Source organism: Nicotiana sylvestris, chromosome 11, assembly GCF_000393655.2.
Source record: "Nicotiana sylvestris chromosome 11, ASM39365v2, whole genome shotgun sequence".
NCBI classification, from domain to species: Eukaryota; Viridiplantae; Streptophyta; class Magnoliopsida; order Solanales; family Solanaceae; genus Nicotiana; species Nicotiana sylvestris.
In genome coordinates, this window is record NC_091067.1 from 54,742,792 (window position 1) to 54,760,008 (window position 17,217).

General features: G+C 34.9%; 1 protein-coding gene across 2 annotated transcripts; it reads right to left on the reverse strand.

Moving 5' to 3' along the window:
- Window positions 1-5,214: 5,214 nt before the first annotated feature.
- On the reverse strand, window positions 5,215-16,821 carry LOC104230997 (probable plastidic glucose transporter 2). Of its 2 annotated transcripts, none has more exons than XM_009783921.2 (15): window positions 16,434-16,821; window positions 15,982-16,076; window positions 15,567-15,675; window positions 15,358-15,425; window positions 15,146-15,278; window positions 13,528-13,627; window positions 13,328-13,440; window positions 13,144-13,237; window positions 8,420-8,573; window positions 8,088-8,231; window positions 7,877-7,950; window positions 7,248-7,336; window positions 6,495-6,609; window positions 6,126-6,309; window positions 5,215-5,560 (listed from the first exon to the last, which is right to left on the reverse strand). In XM_009783921.2, exons 2-14 carry the CDS (start codon window positions 16,067-16,069, stop codon window positions 6,127-6,129), a joined length of 1,464 nt encoding a protein of 487 aa, XP_009782223.1. In that variant the 5' UTR covers window positions 16,070-16,076; window positions 16,434-16,821; the 3' UTR covers window positions 5,215-5,560; window position 6,126. The 2 variants fall into 2 exon arrangements, with proteins under 2 accessions (XP_009782223.1, XP_009782229.1); XM_009783927.2 differs by having other exon boundaries at window positions 15,982-16,083; window positions 16,434-16,607.
- Window positions 16,822-17,217: the final 396 nt, after the last annotated feature.

Consider the following 17,217-nt stretch of genomic DNA (forward strand, 5'->3'; position numbering starts at 1 on the left):
GCTCTTTATGCTACAGGTTTTAGTTGCTGAATCTGAGCCGCCTTCAGTAAATAAGTTTAATGCATTGCATTTATCCAAAGAAATTCATATTCCTGCTATTATTGAGAACCTTCTCAATCAGTATAAACAGGTGTTTGCAGATCCAACATCTTTGCCTCCACAAAGAGGTACATTTGATCACGGCATTCCCTTACAACCTGGGACTAAGCCTATCAATATTAGGCCTTACAGGTACTCTTTTCTAAAGAAGTATATTATTGAGAAACTAATTAAAAACATGTTACAGTAGGGTGTGATCCAATATAAAAACAGTCCTTTTGCATCTCCAGCGGTATTAGTGGGAAAGAAAGATGGAACATGGAGGTTATGAGTGGATTATAGGGAACTGAATCAATGTACTGTCAAGGATAAGTTCCTTATTCCTATTATATATGATCTACTGGATGAGTTAGCAGGATCAGTGATATTCCCTAAAATTGATATTCGATCACGTTATCATCAGATAAGAATGGTCCCAACTGACATACCTAAGACAGCCTTCAAAACTCATCTTGGTCATTATGAGTACTTGGTTATACCCTTTGGCTTAACCAATGCCCCTTCTACCTTTCAGCGTCTTATGAACCACTTATTTCAACCATTTTTGAGGAAATTTGTCCTAGTGTTCTTTGATGACATCTTAATATATAGTAAGACCTTACCAGAACATGCTTCTCATCTACAGTAGGTCTTTGATGTCATGGTTTCTAACAGTCTTCTAGCCAAACATTCTAAGTGTGTTTTTGGAGTTTCTAAGGTGGAATACTTGGGTCATTTCATTTCTAGTAAAGGTGTTTCTACATATCCTAAGAAGATCAGTGTTGTCCAACATTGGCCCACCCCCACTATAATGAAAAAGCTAAGAGGTTTCCTTGGGCTTGCAGGATATTACAGGAAATTCATTAAGGGGTATGGTCTTATTCGTCGACCATTGACTGTGCTTTTGAATAAGGATAGCTTTAAGTGGTTTATAGATGCTACCTAAGCCTTTGATGCTATGAAGTTGGCACTCACTTCTGCACCTATATTAGCCTTACCTGACTACTCCATCCCTTTTGTGGTGGAGACTGATGACAGTGGCACTGGAATTGGTGTTGTTCTGATGCAGCTTGGTCATCCTATAGCCTTTATTAGCAAGGGATTAGCTCCCAGACATGTTGCCTTGTCTGTCTATGAAAGGGAATTGCTTACCCTTGTCTTTGCTGTCACTAAATGGTCTCACTATTTGCTTGGCCAGCACTTTATAGTGAAGACTGACCAAAAGGCCTTGAAGTACTTATTAGAGAAAAATTTACACACTGATTCACAGCTTAGATGGTTATCTAAGTTGCTTCCTTTTGATTTTGAAATTCAACACAAAAAAGGAAAGGAGAATACTGTTGCAGATTCACTCTCCAGGGTAGATGGTGTTGAGTTGATGTCCTTGATGGTCTCTTTTGTGCAGACTAATTTATGGCAAGCTATTTCAGATAGTTGGCACAATGATCCTGAGCTTAAAGCTCTTATTGCTTCTTTAGTTCAACATCCACAAAAGCATTTTACTTGGATCAATGAGCAGTTAAGGAGGAAAGGGAAACTTGTAGTGGGAAATGATGCTATTCTGAGGATGCAGATCTTAACATTATGGCATTCTACTCCTACTAGGGGTCACTCTGGCATTGATGCTACTAATAGGAAGGTGCTAACTTACTTCTATTGGAATGGAATAAGGAAGGACATCCTGGATTTCATTCATAGATGTGATATTTGCTAGAGGGACAAGTATGACACCTCTGCTTACCCTGGGATCTAACAATATCTACCTATACCTGCTACCCCTTGGACAGACATTAACATGGACTTCATAGAAGGCTTGCCTAAATCTAGAGGTAAGACTGTCATTTGGGTAATCATTGACAGGCTCACTAAGTATGGACACTTTGTTACTCTTGCTCATCCTTACACTGCCCAATCCCTTGCTACTGTGTTCATGGATTCCATCTTTAAACTTCATGGTTTCCCAGCCTCTGTCACAAGTGATAGAGATCCTATATTCATCAGTTCCTTTTGGAAGGAGTTCTTATCAGTTCAAGGTGTTACCATCCAAACTTCAACAGCCTATCATCCACAAACTGATGGCTAGAGTGAAGTGCTCAATTGGTGTTTGGAAACCTATCTGAGGTGTTTTTGCACTGATTCTCCTGCTAATTGGTGTTCTTTCTTATCTATAGCTGAATGGTGGTACAATTCCAGCCCTCATTCTGCTATTAAAACCACTCCTTTTGAACTTCTTTATGGCTATCCTCCTCCTATACACCTTCCTTACCTTCCTGGTGATTCCTCCATTGATGTTGTTGAAGACACTCTTTTAGTTAGGGAATTAAAACTTCAGTTAGCTAAATTCCATTTGGGCAGAGCACATCAACAAATGCAAGCACAGGCTAATAGTCACCGGTCTGATCGTTCCTTTAAGGTGGGTGATTGGGTGTTTGTTAAACTCCAACCTTATAGACAGTCCATTCTTTCTCTCTCTCTCTCTCTCTCTCTCTCTCTCCCTATCATAAGTTGAGTTCCAAGTATTTTCGTCAATATCCTATTGTTTAAAAAGTAGGAGCAGTTGCCTACAAGCTCATCTTTCCTCCTGATGTTCAACTTCATCCTACATTTCATAGCTCTCAACTTAAATTCTGTTACTCCCTACCCTCCACTATTGTTCATCCTCCTGTATTGGAGTTAGCTAGTCCTTTATACCCCTCTCCTGAAACATTATTGGCTCGGAGACTCATCAAAAAAGGGAATAAGGCTGTTGCTTAATGCTTGATTAAATGGACTGATTTGGATGCAGCTCAAGCTGCTTGGGAGCTGGCTTCAGACTTGTGCACCAGATATCCCCACTTCACCCTTGAGGACAAGGGTGTTGTTCATCGAGGAGGTATTGATACACATAATTCAGCTAGCAAGGGACCCAATGGCAACTCAGATGCCAACTAGGATGCCATGTGGATGAGCAGTTAGTTAACATGTAATAGTTGTGCCAAAAATTCAAAAAGAGGGAATGGCGAGAAAGTTAGTTAATGTCAATTTCAGCTAGTTTGCTCTTCTTTTACATGTATTGAATCCCTTGTATTAGCTATATAAATAGGAGAAATGTAAGAGGAAAAATACATTATTTAATACTAAGAAAATTCTGAAATCTTTCAATCTCAGATGTCCTCTCCTCTCCTTCTCTTTTATTATCTCTTTCTATTCATTTCATCACTGTTGCATTGATCGATACCTACAATTTGGTATCAAAAAACCTCCCAACTAGTGTAAGTTTGCAAGCCTCTGCTAAATTAACGAAATTGTCTTATGCAGTGAAGAATACAACAGGTTTTCCCATACGAGTCTCATGTTTCACTTCAATTGCAGGCTTCAGATTTTTGAGATGATTTACCCTTTGAGTTTTTCCACGAAGGATGGCTTAGAGTTAGGGATTGTTTGTGAATTTTGGGGTTGTTCTGAGTTTTTGGGGATGGTGCTGAGAGATGTTGATGCATGAATTGTTGGTATGGAACTGGTCGTCACAGCTAGTGGATCATTTTTGTGCTCCATACGCGCTGGTCGGAGGCAGGCCGGTATGGGAATCAGATGGCGCATGAGTTCACTAGCTGTAATTTGGGTGATTGAAAGGAGAGAGAAGAGAGAGAATTCTATCCGTTTCTTGTGGAGATGTTAATCAATAGAGTGTTGATATGTAATTTAACAACCAAGAAAGAATAAATTACTTCAAAAATTGGGGTAAGTTCAATTTGATGAGCTATTGGCAGGCCAACAGGAGGAAAATCTATGCATTGAAAATAGTGGCTATAACTTGTCAATAAATTGGGGCTAAAGGCCATTTCGGATCAATAGAAAAAATATGGGCTAATAAAAAATTTAGGGGGGGGGGGGCATAGAGCGTCATTTTCTGAAGAAAAAAAAAATTCTCATTTCATATAGAAAATTTTACCTCCTATAGAAAAGGTTGATACCTTATTTATTATAAATAAATATCCTTTTAAAAAATTATCTCCTATAACTACCTTTTAATTTTTATAGCAAAATATCTATTTATAGTCACTTCCTACATTTAAGCCATTAAATTCTCCGTATATTATTTTTCTCTCTTCCCTCTCTCCTCCTTTCTCTTTCCTTTTTCTTCTCTTTTTCCCTCGGTATTTTACTCCCCTACTTTTAGAAACCCTAGCAGGGCCTGTGTTCCGCCAACAACAGATCCGGCCGACGGCCACTTCCCCTTACTTGTTGTGTCACCCCTAACCCCTTCTCCGGGCGGCGATTTCTTTCATACAGTTGTGTTACACAATATAAATTTTTCTTAGATTTTGCATTGATTGTTCATGTTTGCCTTGTGATATCTGAAGAAGTTCTCTCTCTAGTTTCCGTTTGATCCTTTAAATTGGCGCTTCTTCAACAATTGTCTTCATTTAACCGGCGGCGACGCCCCACATGGCGGTAGCCTGGATATCGGTGGATTGGGGATGGAGTTTGGGGCTAAGGAACTTGAAGAGTTTGTTACCTTTTTTTCATTGTATTTCAATGTATCTCACTATATTCCATGTATTCCATTGTATTCACTATCTTTAGTTTTTTTACTTTTTCAATATATTCACTATATTTAACTGTATTCAATGTAATTATATAATTTCAAAGCTTCACTTTGTTTCACGTTTTGTCTAGCAGTAATTTATGTATTCAGATGTATATATGTATTCAAATGTATCTGCAGTATGTATTCATATGTATTTGCACTATAGATGACCTGCTATACTTCATGTACTCAATGTATTTTTATGCATTTAACTACATTCAATGTAATTATATAATTTCAATATATAAATCTATTTGTAAAAATACCACTAAAAATATCCTATTAAAGATACCACTAAAAAAAGAAAATATGGATTGAATCCCTAAGTTTGTTGAGTTATATTAAGAGTCTATCGCGTTAATTGATTCACTTTCCGTTTTTAAACAGATAAAAGACCCTTTTTTCCCCACAAATTCCGTTATTGTATTCACGAATACAACTCGCGAATACAATCTAATACATTCTTTGCTTAGCTGGACTCCTCTGTTTTCCGCCGAGTTTTGTTACTATATTCATACAGTAGCAAAAATACATCGAATACAATCTATAACAACTGAAAACATAGCTATAGGAAGTAATTTAGTAAATGGTAGATATAGCAAGCTAATAATCACTAAAAATAGTGGTTTCCGAAAATTCACACCAAGTCCATACTGTAACAGGCCTAACAGCGTTATTGTTAATCTTATAGGCGTCGCAACACCATCTCATTTCTGCCCCCAATACTAGGAGGCTGCTAATAGCTGACAGCCCTGCTCAGATCCTATTTAACTCTAGTAGCAGAAATCCTGGCTGCTGGGGAAAAGCTGCTAGTGCCAAAAACAGTTAATGAAGACTGTCAATCAATTACAACGGATGGTGCTCGTTATCTTTTCCTCTTAAAGGAGCTTGATCTCTAGATTAACACGATATCTGCAATGCAAAAAGAACAGGATTAAAAAATGAGTCTCTCTGTAGGCTCTTATCACTTATCAGTTCAAAAGCTTTAACAACAAAAAGAACCATTTGCTATTTCTTTTTTGAAGCAGACATAATGGTTTCAATTCAAGAATTCTTTTTCAACTGAGAAACTTGTTTAGTCTTGGGACAACTTGGTGAGTTGTGTATTTGTGTCCCTGGTAGGTGGTCTAAACAAGTATGTAAACAAAAAATACTGGGAAAATGGAGAATATCTGATGGGCAAAAGACCAGGGAGAAGCTAAAACTGCAGCTTATATACAGGGCCAATGACACTGAGTTTCACCACATTCAATGTATAAAGCAGAGAAGAGCCTGAAAAGAGCCCATGATTTGATAATGGTTTATTCTTTCCCCGCACTTCCGAAGAACAATTTCTGAAAACTGGCAACAATTAAGGGGAATAAACATCTTCATCTTTTTTTTCAAGAAGAATGCATAAAGAACTATCTGGTACTGATCAGTTGTCTGCAGTATGCTCTGACAGCATCTATAAGCCCATTAGTTCCCAAAAACTTACTTTATTCTTGCGGAAGAAGGGCTATCTCAATTTCTTGAAGTGACTTTCCCTTTGTTTCCATCACATTCCTCTTTACAAAAACCACGGCCATCACGCAGAAGGTGCCAAATATGGAGTACAAAAAGTGCGGCCCAAGTTGCTCGAGTAAACGCAAGAACATCAGTCCAACAAAAAAGTTTACCACCTAAACAAGCACCACAGACAATTAAGAAAATCAGTTACAAAGATTTCTGCGCTCTCATCTTTCATCCAATCCATTTCCCCCCCAACTCAGTAATATGAATTGAACAATGGTATAGTCTATCAGCTGAACAAAGGTCTGATGCCGGTTGTAAATAAAAAACTGGAGAATTTGACGAGTCTAATTACCCAGTGAACTGACATACAAAATGCCATAGCTTTAGCCCTAATCCGACTGGGAAATATTTCTGGGAGGAGGAGACCAGGAACTGGACCAGCTCCAACAGCAAATGTCAAGACAAACCTGCATAAAGTCTCAAACAGATACATCTTGTTCAATATTAGTAGATGATGTCATTAATGAATTGAAGAGGAAGGCTTACATGCAAAATGAGAGAGAGAGACTTGACAACTTACTAGCTCATTCTTGCTCTTTTCTTTGGTATCAAGGAATAGTAACGACTCCATGCTTTAATCATTTTAAAGGTATCGATGGTAAATAGTGTGACAGGTATTTCAAAGCACAAAGCATGGCTCTCTGGTAGCAAACAAAGTGTAGGCTGTGGATATATTCAAATTGCTAAGTCTGTTTTAAGTATGTTTCTAATGATCGTGTTAATTGAGAGACGTGATAACTTACTAGCTCATTTGTGTCGCAATAATTCTTTGGAAATTTGTGGTGTTAAAAATGCCAGAGTATTTATGTGGCTATAAAAGCTTCTTACTGGGACAGAATAAGAAGTTGAAGTTAAATTATTTCCAAATCCACAAAGGGGTCATTCTTTTTGGAATGAACCAAAAAGAAAATAGGTTCACATAAACTGGAATGGAAGGAGTAAAAAAGTATCAAGTTCACCATAGATTGTTCCGTATTCCAGCACTGGACATCAACCTATACAAATCAAATCATCTGCAAGAATTTTAAGTTACGGGACTACTTACAGCAGCATGCCACCAACAGAGAAGTAAAAAGCTCCATAATTTGAAGCAACCCCACTTGATGCAAACACTTGAACGGCCATGGCTAAAGCCTGAATAAATTCAACGCCCCAGACATGTCAAATTTCAGATATTAGAGATGGCCAAATACCTCAAATAGGGTAAAGAAAAAAATAGAAGTGTTTGTTAACCAAAATTGCCAATTCAAGGTTTCCGTGAATAAGGGAAAAAAGATAGAATGAAATAGAATAATAATAATAATTCAAGCAGTGCCCACATATGGTCCAAAAAATGAATTCATATGTTATGCCACATTAGTTCTTTTATTATCCCCGATGAAGTAATAGTTGAATGTTATCAACACATATAGCGCCATGAGTTTCCTATAATTAGAAAATACAATAACTAGCCGCTAATCAGGATTTTCGGATTCCATCACATTAGCTCAGTTTCACCCTCTTTATTTCCTTCCAACAAACAGGTAATGGCACTTCTGTCGAGAATCCATGAAGTGAAAGACTCATCTTAATGCATTTTTGTGCCTTGAGCTCAATACATTTTTAGGTCTGAAGTTGCTTTCCAAGTATTAATGAATCCAGTCAAGCAGGTATACAATATAAAAGGTACATTACCATTCCAAAGAAGCTCCAATGAAGGAGGACTTTCCTTCCTAAGTTGTCCATCAGAACCAACGCAACAATTGACCCTTGGAAAGTGCAGAGAAGGAGAAGGTTAGCTATGGACTTAGGAAATAATACCATTGGACCAAATTAGAGAAATGTAACTATACAGGGGAAGATAGAAGAGAGGGACCACAACTCGAGGACGTTCTCTAGTCTGTACCTGTTAAGTTTGCAATCCCAACAAAAACATTTGCCAGGTTCGAGGATACTCCCGCACGTCTAAATACAGTTGAAGAGAAATAAAACACAGCATTTATTCCAGATAGCTGTTGTAAAGCAAATAGGGTTGACCCAATAAAAACAACTGCAAAAGGAGTAGGTAAATGACAATGAACTTGGCAAATTAAAAATGGATTAAGAGAATAAATGAAGAAGATTCTGCATGGCAGAGTTAGATGCCAAAACTTCATTATTATAAGAATAACTAGTTAACTACTAACTTTAGATTGTAAGGCAAATCGTTGAACTAAAACAGACATTTATTTTCTTTACCTCTAGAATGCCGACCATAAAGCAATTCAGAGATCTTAACACTTTCAGTCTCATCCCCTCTATCCGACTTTGAAAGCTCCAGCATTGCACTCTTAACAAGTGCACTTCCCAGAAGCCTCTGAAACTCGACTTCAGCCTCAGCAGATCTTCCTTGCTGCAGACAACAGAAAATTAAGCAACTAACTTAGAGCCCGTTTAGATTAGCTAGAAAAAAGTAGCTTTTAAGCACTTGGTCTTAAAAGCACTTCTGAAGTGTTGAAGCTCAATTTATGAATAAGCAGTTGATGTGTTTGGTGAAAAAGTGCGGGTAAGCATATTCTTTTAATTAAAGTGACTAAAATGGCCGTAAAGCTGTTAACACTAAAAATGAGCTCATTATTTTTAAAAAAAAAGTTCTAAATTGATCAAATGCAAATTAATTTATATCACAATTCAAATTTAATTCTAAAATTGACTATATATAATTTTTTAAATAAGTATTGATTATTCATTTATTTAATGTATAATACTTAATTTTAAGTTTTTAACAAGGTAACTTCAAATATTTATTTAAATGTCATATTATCATTAACTAGTATTCATACCCGGGCGTTGCGTGAAGAATATAAAATATAATTTTTCATAAAAAAATATTACTTGAAAAATACGACACATACAAAGAAGTATGTAAATGATATTATTTTTATGAACATATAAATACACTGGATATTCATACATAGCTTGTTTGGATGGCTGTTACCCATTGTATCGTATCGTATTGTTTCTTTAAATACAATGTTTGTTTTGATTGTTACTTAAATTTTATTGTATCGTATCGTTAAATCCGTCGTTACATAACGACGAAATGTGCCACTTTATGTAACGACCGATTTGGTGTGGTCGCATCGTTATCTTGTCTTTTTCTCTCAATCTCACCCTCTATTATTATTAAATTATTTTATTTTATCATTTATCCTACCTTTTTATATAGTAATTTTACGTTGTATCATAATTTTTCTTTATAATATTGCAAGTTTATTCTTCATATTGCTGGTGCATGATATCATGAAACGATGACACTCGACACAATCTATCCAAACATTGTATTTATCAAACGATACAGTACAATACAATACAATACAATACGATACGATACACATTATGAAACGATGCGTAACAACCATCCAAACAAGCTGGGGTCTATCCAAATTCTACTATTTTTTCTTGAATTACAATTTTATTATTTAAGTACTTGAAGAAATAGAAAAAATTTTAGAATAAAGTTTGCATTTAAATATTTAAAAATATTTATCATCTTTTTATTTTCTTCATGAAATAGTAGATAATATTATTATATAAACCTGCCAACTGATAAATATTGGTGCAACAATATGAAAAGAGATCAGTAATAATATAACTAATAGTTTGAAAAGTTGCCTGATTTGATAAATATATATTCCTTGGGGAATATTTTGGCCAACCAAGAAACCTTGCTATGGTGCATAATTCCATTTGTATATTGTTCGTAACAATTGTCATCGTTTGTGTTTGTGAGAATGCTGATATCTGCTAGCATAGTTGGATCAAATAGAAATTTTGAGAATAATAGGTTTTTAATTAAGACAATGTTGGTTATAGAGTTAAGGGCAGTAGTTTTATTTTTATTTTTTAAAGACGTGTATTTTGGGGCTAGGTGTTATCTAGGAATAAAGTTAATTACTTATCTCTTGAAATTTAAATGTTAAATTAATTTTTTAGGCGTTCTGCCGCTTGGATAATTTTGCAGATTTTCATATTGATAGTTACAAAAATTACATCCAACTTCCACATAACTTAACAGTAAAAAGTTTTTAAAAAAATCAATGTCTAATGTAATTAGAAATGCCGCATTTCACAATCATATTAGCAAAATTAAGCACACTAATTCTAAACTAACTAATATTATTACATTATTTACTTATCTTATCCTAATATTGCCAGTTGTCTTGAGAAATGCGAAGTGACTTATTATTAGGTTGTCACTTCGCTTAATGTGGATACTTGAAAGAAGAAACCACATTAATAATTATTTGCAGAGGAGAATGTGAATAAGAATCAATTATGAAGCTAGTTTAGAATTGTTGTTCCAAGCTCACGTTTCGGAAGAACTTTCGGGTGAATTGTTTTTTCATCCTTATTTCTTGTTTCTGTGTAACAGAAATATTAAGTATATAAATAAATTACAAACTGCAGCACAAAAAAATACTGGAGAATTTAAATTATTTTTTGTAATCAATTCAAATTATAAATATCCTAAGATTATATTTATTTCCTCTTTTTGTATATCTTTTTCCACTTCTATATTTAATTAGTTTTTCTATTTAGTATTTAACTTATAACTAAAATACCTTATTTTTTTTATTAAATTGTAATTTTGAATTCATTAAAATTATAAAGAGACTTTAATTATTTTGTTCAAATGTCTAAAGAGAGAAGCCTTCTATTATTCACATTCTTCAATTTTTCTAAATTTATAAATAATACTTATGTATATTATTTACTATAATTTTATCTTGGTTATTTTATTTTTTTGTGTTTAAATTTTTTTTAAAAATAATGTATAATTTATCAAGTGGCTTTGTATTATCTTGACACTTCGCTTAATCTTATGAATAACAATTCTTTTTCCTAAAACTACCAAGTGACTTTTTATTATGTTGCTACTTGGCTTAATATGGTGTCTTTGCCTCCCTTTTTTATTATATTTATATATAGATAATATATAATACATAGATACCTCCTTTAATATAACATAGATAATATAGATTTCTTACTTCATCAAAAATATATGTTATTTATATTATTTTGTATAAATGTATCAATATTTTGATTATTTTCTTTCTACATTATATGAAATAAGCAATTACATTTTTCTTCTAATTTATTTTCAATATAAAGTTTTGATTTTTACATTTTTTACTTCGTCAAAAATTTATGTCTTTTATTTATTTTGTATAAAATGTATCAATATTTTTAGAATATATTTTCTATATTCTATGGAATAAGCAATTAGACTTTTTTTCTATTTTATTTTCAATATAAAATTTGATTTTTATATTTTTTACTATGTTACTTGTATTTGTTTCAAATTCAAACTAGACTTTTCTTCTATATTTAAATTCAAATTCAAAAAGAGTAACTAATTATTAACAACACATAATGCATAATTTAATTTTTAAGAAATTTTAAATTCAAAAAGAAACTAATTATTACCTAACCTAACTCATTTTGTCCTAAAATTGCCAAGTGACTTTTTAATATGTTGTTACTTGGTTTACTATGGTATATTGATAGGTTCCCCTTAAAATATTTCGCAAAACTGTGCAGCTTGTGTATTCTTGGAGAGCTTATGAAGCATGTGTGCACGGATATTATTTGCAATGAGTATATGCAATACAATAATAGTAGAAAATATTAGGAAACTTTTCTAGTGACCTACAAAAATGGCTGGAAAACTGCAACGGTATAAGGCAATCATTTAGTTGTAGAGATGGAAAGGCAAGTGACTCAACAAAATTAAAAAAACGAAAAGGAGCTCTGATTTTTGGTGTAATAGGTGGTATTTTGAGGTTATAAAAGTATATAATGGGTAATATGGTAAACTACTGGTCAAAACCCAACTAGATTTTAAGCCAAAAAGTCATAAGTTGGGGTTGCCCAACTTGTTGCTTTTAGCTTATTTTGGCTTAAAAGCTGCTTTGGTGTTTGCCAAACAATGAAACAAGCTAAAAGGTGTTGTTAAGCCAATTTGACCAGTTTTTGAGCCAATTTGACCAGTTTTTGAGCCAATCCAAACACCCTCTTAATTGACTAGCATGTGAAAGCCAATTGAGCCTTGTCCTTAGTGATATCATTCCTTTGCTTATAGTATATTAGTAAATAAGCCAGTTTGTAGGACAAAAATGGAGTAGAAATCCCATAATAACAGACCAAAAAAAAATTCCAAAACCATCTCACTGTATTCATTGATCTATCGAGTAGAAATTTATACTTGCACAACTTGCATATCATAAGTTATGTAGCCTTGTGTCTTAGGATTCAAAAACAATACTCCAAAACCAATAATGTTTTCATTTTGAGAAATTCTGAGCTCCCTCTACGGGAGAAGTTTTATTCTTCCATTATCTTTCTCTTGTTTGAGACAAATCTGCATCTAGATTATTGTAGTCTTTTACAATCCAAGAAGTTGGGACGAGATTGTCAATAAAAGATTACCTATAGAAATAGGTAAAGAAATTTCCACCCAAGATTTAATAGTTGGTCCATTCTCAACAACCTCACTAAAGTCCATCTTGTTGCCACAGGAATGAACAAAAACAAATAAGTTTTGACTAATGTGATAAACATACCAATTAGTGCTCCAAAGACTTTACCCCTTTTATTTATGCCAAATAGCTCTAGACTATATATTAGCTTCAACCTTATGAAAAGTGCAATAGGGAGGAACAAAATGTAAAAAGATAGTGGTGATGCAACCCTTTATGAGCAAGGGAACATAATTATAAGAAAGTAAAAGAAAACGATGCTTGAGAAGAGATTGGACACTCAGCCAGTAAAATTGTCAGCACCAAAGGAATTCACTTGGTATACATCTAAATATGTATTAGCTTAGAGACCCTAGGAACTATAGCAACTCAAGAACTCAGTCAGAGGATGAACATTGAGAATAATCATCAAAGGAGCAAGAGGCCCATACATTAAAATACCTTATATAGCCAATGAGGGGACTCAGCACAGAACATCATAGCAAGTGCAAGTATTGCAGCTGGAATAGTAGATACCCAAAAGCATACACGCCACCTGTACACATAATGAGCTCAGATACAACTTCATTGCTACACAAAGCAAGTCATCTACAGAAGTTTTCCCAGTAAATACTATTTATCGTACCAACCCACTATGTTCTTGACAGGGATCCCTATGACAAGAGCTGCCATCAGCCCAAGACATGTTGCTATTTGGATCGAACTCCCATAAGTACCCCTCACATGAGCAGGAGAAACCTGCATCAATATCAAGAGTTTAAACAGAACCTAAGAAGGTTAGAAATAATTAAAAGCATCATACCCTAAAGCTGATAGTAGCTTTACCTCTGTTACGTAAAGAGAAGCAACAGGAGGACCCACGCCCAATCCTAATCCCACTAAAAACCTTCCTGCAAGCATGCCTGCCAGAGTTTTCGCTGTTGCACTGGAAAATACATGTGTCACTACCAGTCCAAATGACTTTAAGAACAAAAGAGATAATAGGAATTCTGATACCAGAACCATGAGACAGAAAACATAAATTCTGTTACTTCTAGTGGGACTAGCAAAGCATCTTTTCGAAAGGCTCAGACAAGATCAACAGAACTCAGAAATTTCCACAAAAAGCATTGTTAAACAGAAGGAAAATGAGAAAAGATAAGAAAAGTCAACTCCTATGCAAAGGGCGCAGGAGTAATTTTAAGTGATTCCAGTCTTCCAGAACAACTGTTAGAAGTTCAAATCTCATGTTATCCTGTCGAGAACAAGTCTTCCACATACTCAAACAAACACTTAAGCTATGCACATAGCACTAAACATCGTAATTCTTAACTAACTGAAAGATCATACAATGAGTTGCGAAGGAGAATGAAACTTCACAGAGGAGAGCAAGAAGATGATGGGAGGGGGAAACAACGTGAATGCACTTGAGAGATCCAAAAGCAACATTCAGTTATTCAAATTCCCCAGAACTAAATTCACACATTCAACCAACACATCCAATAGCTTTTTTCAAGTGAACTACAAATGCTTCTACAGAGTAACGTTCATAATGATCACTAACAAGCGTAAAATACCATCTAATCCACAAATGTACACTAAGACACCCCAATGTAAAAGCACATAACTGAACAAACTACAAAGCAAAACTTCTAGCTTAATGTAAGAGGAATAAACCCTTTTCCCAGTATTATACTCAATGGGCTAATGTACATGTTTCTTAAGCCATATGCCTTAGTGTCTACCATATGCAAGCTATACGGGCTTCGCAGTTTACAAGGTTAGAAGACCTAGACATCTGTCATATCCTTAGTTACAGGTCTAATCCAAATTGATCCAGATTGATATTACGAGAATTACTTATGAGACTTGATAAACAAAAGAAAAATGGGCCAGATATTGCACTGCTTCCATAGACCCAATATCCGTCAGTCTATTTAGGATATCTTTTTTATATTTTAATATTTAATAAATGGAGATAGTAGTTTCTTCCCAGCAGCACATTATTGAAAAGTCATTCTTGTATCTATTTTTTTTTTTTTCCTTTTTTACTTTTGGCATAGTTCTTTCAGATAAAAATCTCTCAGAACTTTGGCTCCTGCAAAATCCTTCCCGTGAAGATATCCAAGTAAAACTTTTACAACAGGCCTTCCCTAAATCATGGACCTTTTTCTTTCATAAACTTCTCAGTGCACTGCCTTCCTATAAGTCCTTACTGGAAACATTACCGGAAAGAGCCTTCCCTAGAAGAAGCATGTAAGACCCTAAGAACCGCTTAACGCCAAAAGGAGCATGGCTATTTCTCTCAAACCTAACAAGCAATTCAGCGATCTTCTATACTTTAAGTAGAACACAAAGAGATCATATTGAAAGCACAACAAGTTCAGTAATAAGAGGAAGAACCTTTAGTCTACCACCCAAACCATTGGATATAGATGAGCATTGGAGGAAATTTGGACTTTACCATAGAGAAGCACCCATAATCATAGGCAATGAGCACAACTGAAAGGCTCGACGACGGCCAACTCCATCAGCAATCCAACCACTAATCAGGGATCCAGCAAAGGCACCAGCTAGACAAGTACTCACCACCAAACCTTCATTCATGGAAAAATATTGAACTTGAAATTCCAAAAAGAAATGACGGGTATTCCAAAAGAATAGAATATCAGTTACCTTCAGCCAATGTATCCCCACTGAAGCCAAGATCAATTGAAATGCTTTCAAGTGGTTCATTCACTACCCTGCAGATGAGACAGGGAACAGGACAATATTTCTTTTAATCATGGAGAAAATCTCTGAGAACAATTTCCAGAATTAACCCAAGACGATACTCAAGATTATAAAAAGACAGTGTAGAGGAAGGAGTATGATCCAGAACTAACCCAAGATGATAGCCAAATAGAAATGCAACTATTGTTGCCACAAGTACATGCGGGCACGAATACCTCCAAGAGGGATTTGTCATCTCTTGCTCGCCATTCTCAAGGAGATCTAAGTTGAAATTCAAGAATTCAAAAGAATATCAAACAAAGCATCATAACGAGTATGACAGGAAAAACAAAAAACATTCTTTTAGCTCTGCCTTCTTTTTCCATTTTAATTTGTCGTGCAAAGGAAATGCAGTCAGAATAAGGACATATACTATTAAATTTCTACAGTATCTGACAATTCTAGATAATTGCACCCCCCGGACCAAAACAATTGAGTGTAACCTTCATGAATAATCCTCTTCTACTAGATTTCTAAAATTAATGCACAAGATAAAATGCAGTGTTCGCAACAAGAGAGCTGACTCACCAGAATTGGCTTCGACATCAGCATTCATGGAATCCTTGGATGTCACGCGCTTATTCATTGAGGATGAAGCACGCAAGTGTCCCCACATACCACAACTGCGCTCTTAAAGAGAATCGACATCACTCAGTGTCACATAATAGTAATCCAAATCATTTGTTAGGGCTTGCTACCTTTATTAAGAAAACTGTTCTAGATGTTACAGCAAAACAAGCATAAAATTCTATAGAAACCTAAAACAACAACTATTGCTATACAGAACACTACTGTAGGTAAACATTATCATAGAGATCACAAAGGCTCAAGCATGCTTCCATTCCTAGTACTCGAACATGAGAACACACTATAATCATAATCAACTTACACAAACAGAAAAAACTATAAACATCAAAAGAAAATTCTAAGGAATTCGCGAACATTCTACATAAATATTAACGATTTATAACTTCATCTACCTTTCTCTTACGATCCGATCATCAAACGGTTTGAGAGAAAAAAAGAAATCCAATAGAAGCAAAAGCAACCGCAACGCTGGCTAGAAGAGTCCTCGTCTCACACGACTCTGCTGGAACAGACGAAACTTCTGGAACCGCCTTAACTGTATCTGTAGATGCAATTCTAGAAAGGAGGAGGATGAGTGATCTATGGTTGCTAGTAATATACGCCTGGTGTGATTGCTTCACCAGCTTCTCTTTCATTCTGTTTTCTTTTAAAGAAAAAGAAGATGACGACACTGCAACTGTTATTCTTTTTTCTTCATTTTGGAATAGTCGTAATAAAAATGAATAATCACGTCTGATTTAAGATGGTGAAATAAAAAAAATGTATAATTCAGAGACAGTTATCTATTTTTTGAGTTTGTTAATTATAATTAACTGATGTTTTTTTTTTGTGTGGAAAAAGTAGATGCTTTTTCAAAGATTCAGGTGAGATCTCTGTGGTTTTCGCGGATGATGCCTCTGCCACGTGTTGGTTAAAATATGTGTCACTATAACAGATGGCATATTCGTTGTATTGATCATTTCACTTATGGTTTTGTGAAGAGCCAAGTAATCAATTGGACCTAATTGGAGAAACTTATGTTGTACCGAACCATAATCGTCAACTAAATTCTCTCTTTCGCTAACACAATCTTGTTTCCCTAGTACTCTGACGCGACCGCGTGACACAAATCTAGGAGACGTATTAACTATTAAGTACTTCTTTGTTGAGTTTATGTAAATCTATTTTCTGTCCGTT

Bases quoted from the DNA above. Each gene is read 5' to 3' on its own strand.
- LOC104230997 (XM_009783921.2), bottom strand. From the start codon at position 16,069: ATGTGGGGACACTTGCGTGCTTCATCCTCAATGAATAAGCGCGTGACA. The intron at 13,441-13,527 runs GTAAAGCTACTA...ATATTGATGCAG, and splicing joins CTTCTCTTTACGTAACAGAG to GTTTCTCCTGCTCATGTGAG. The intron at 8,232-8,419 runs GTAAAGAAAATA...CTCCTTTTGCAG, and splicing joins TTATGGTCGGCATTCTAGAG to TTGTTTTTATTGGGTCAACC.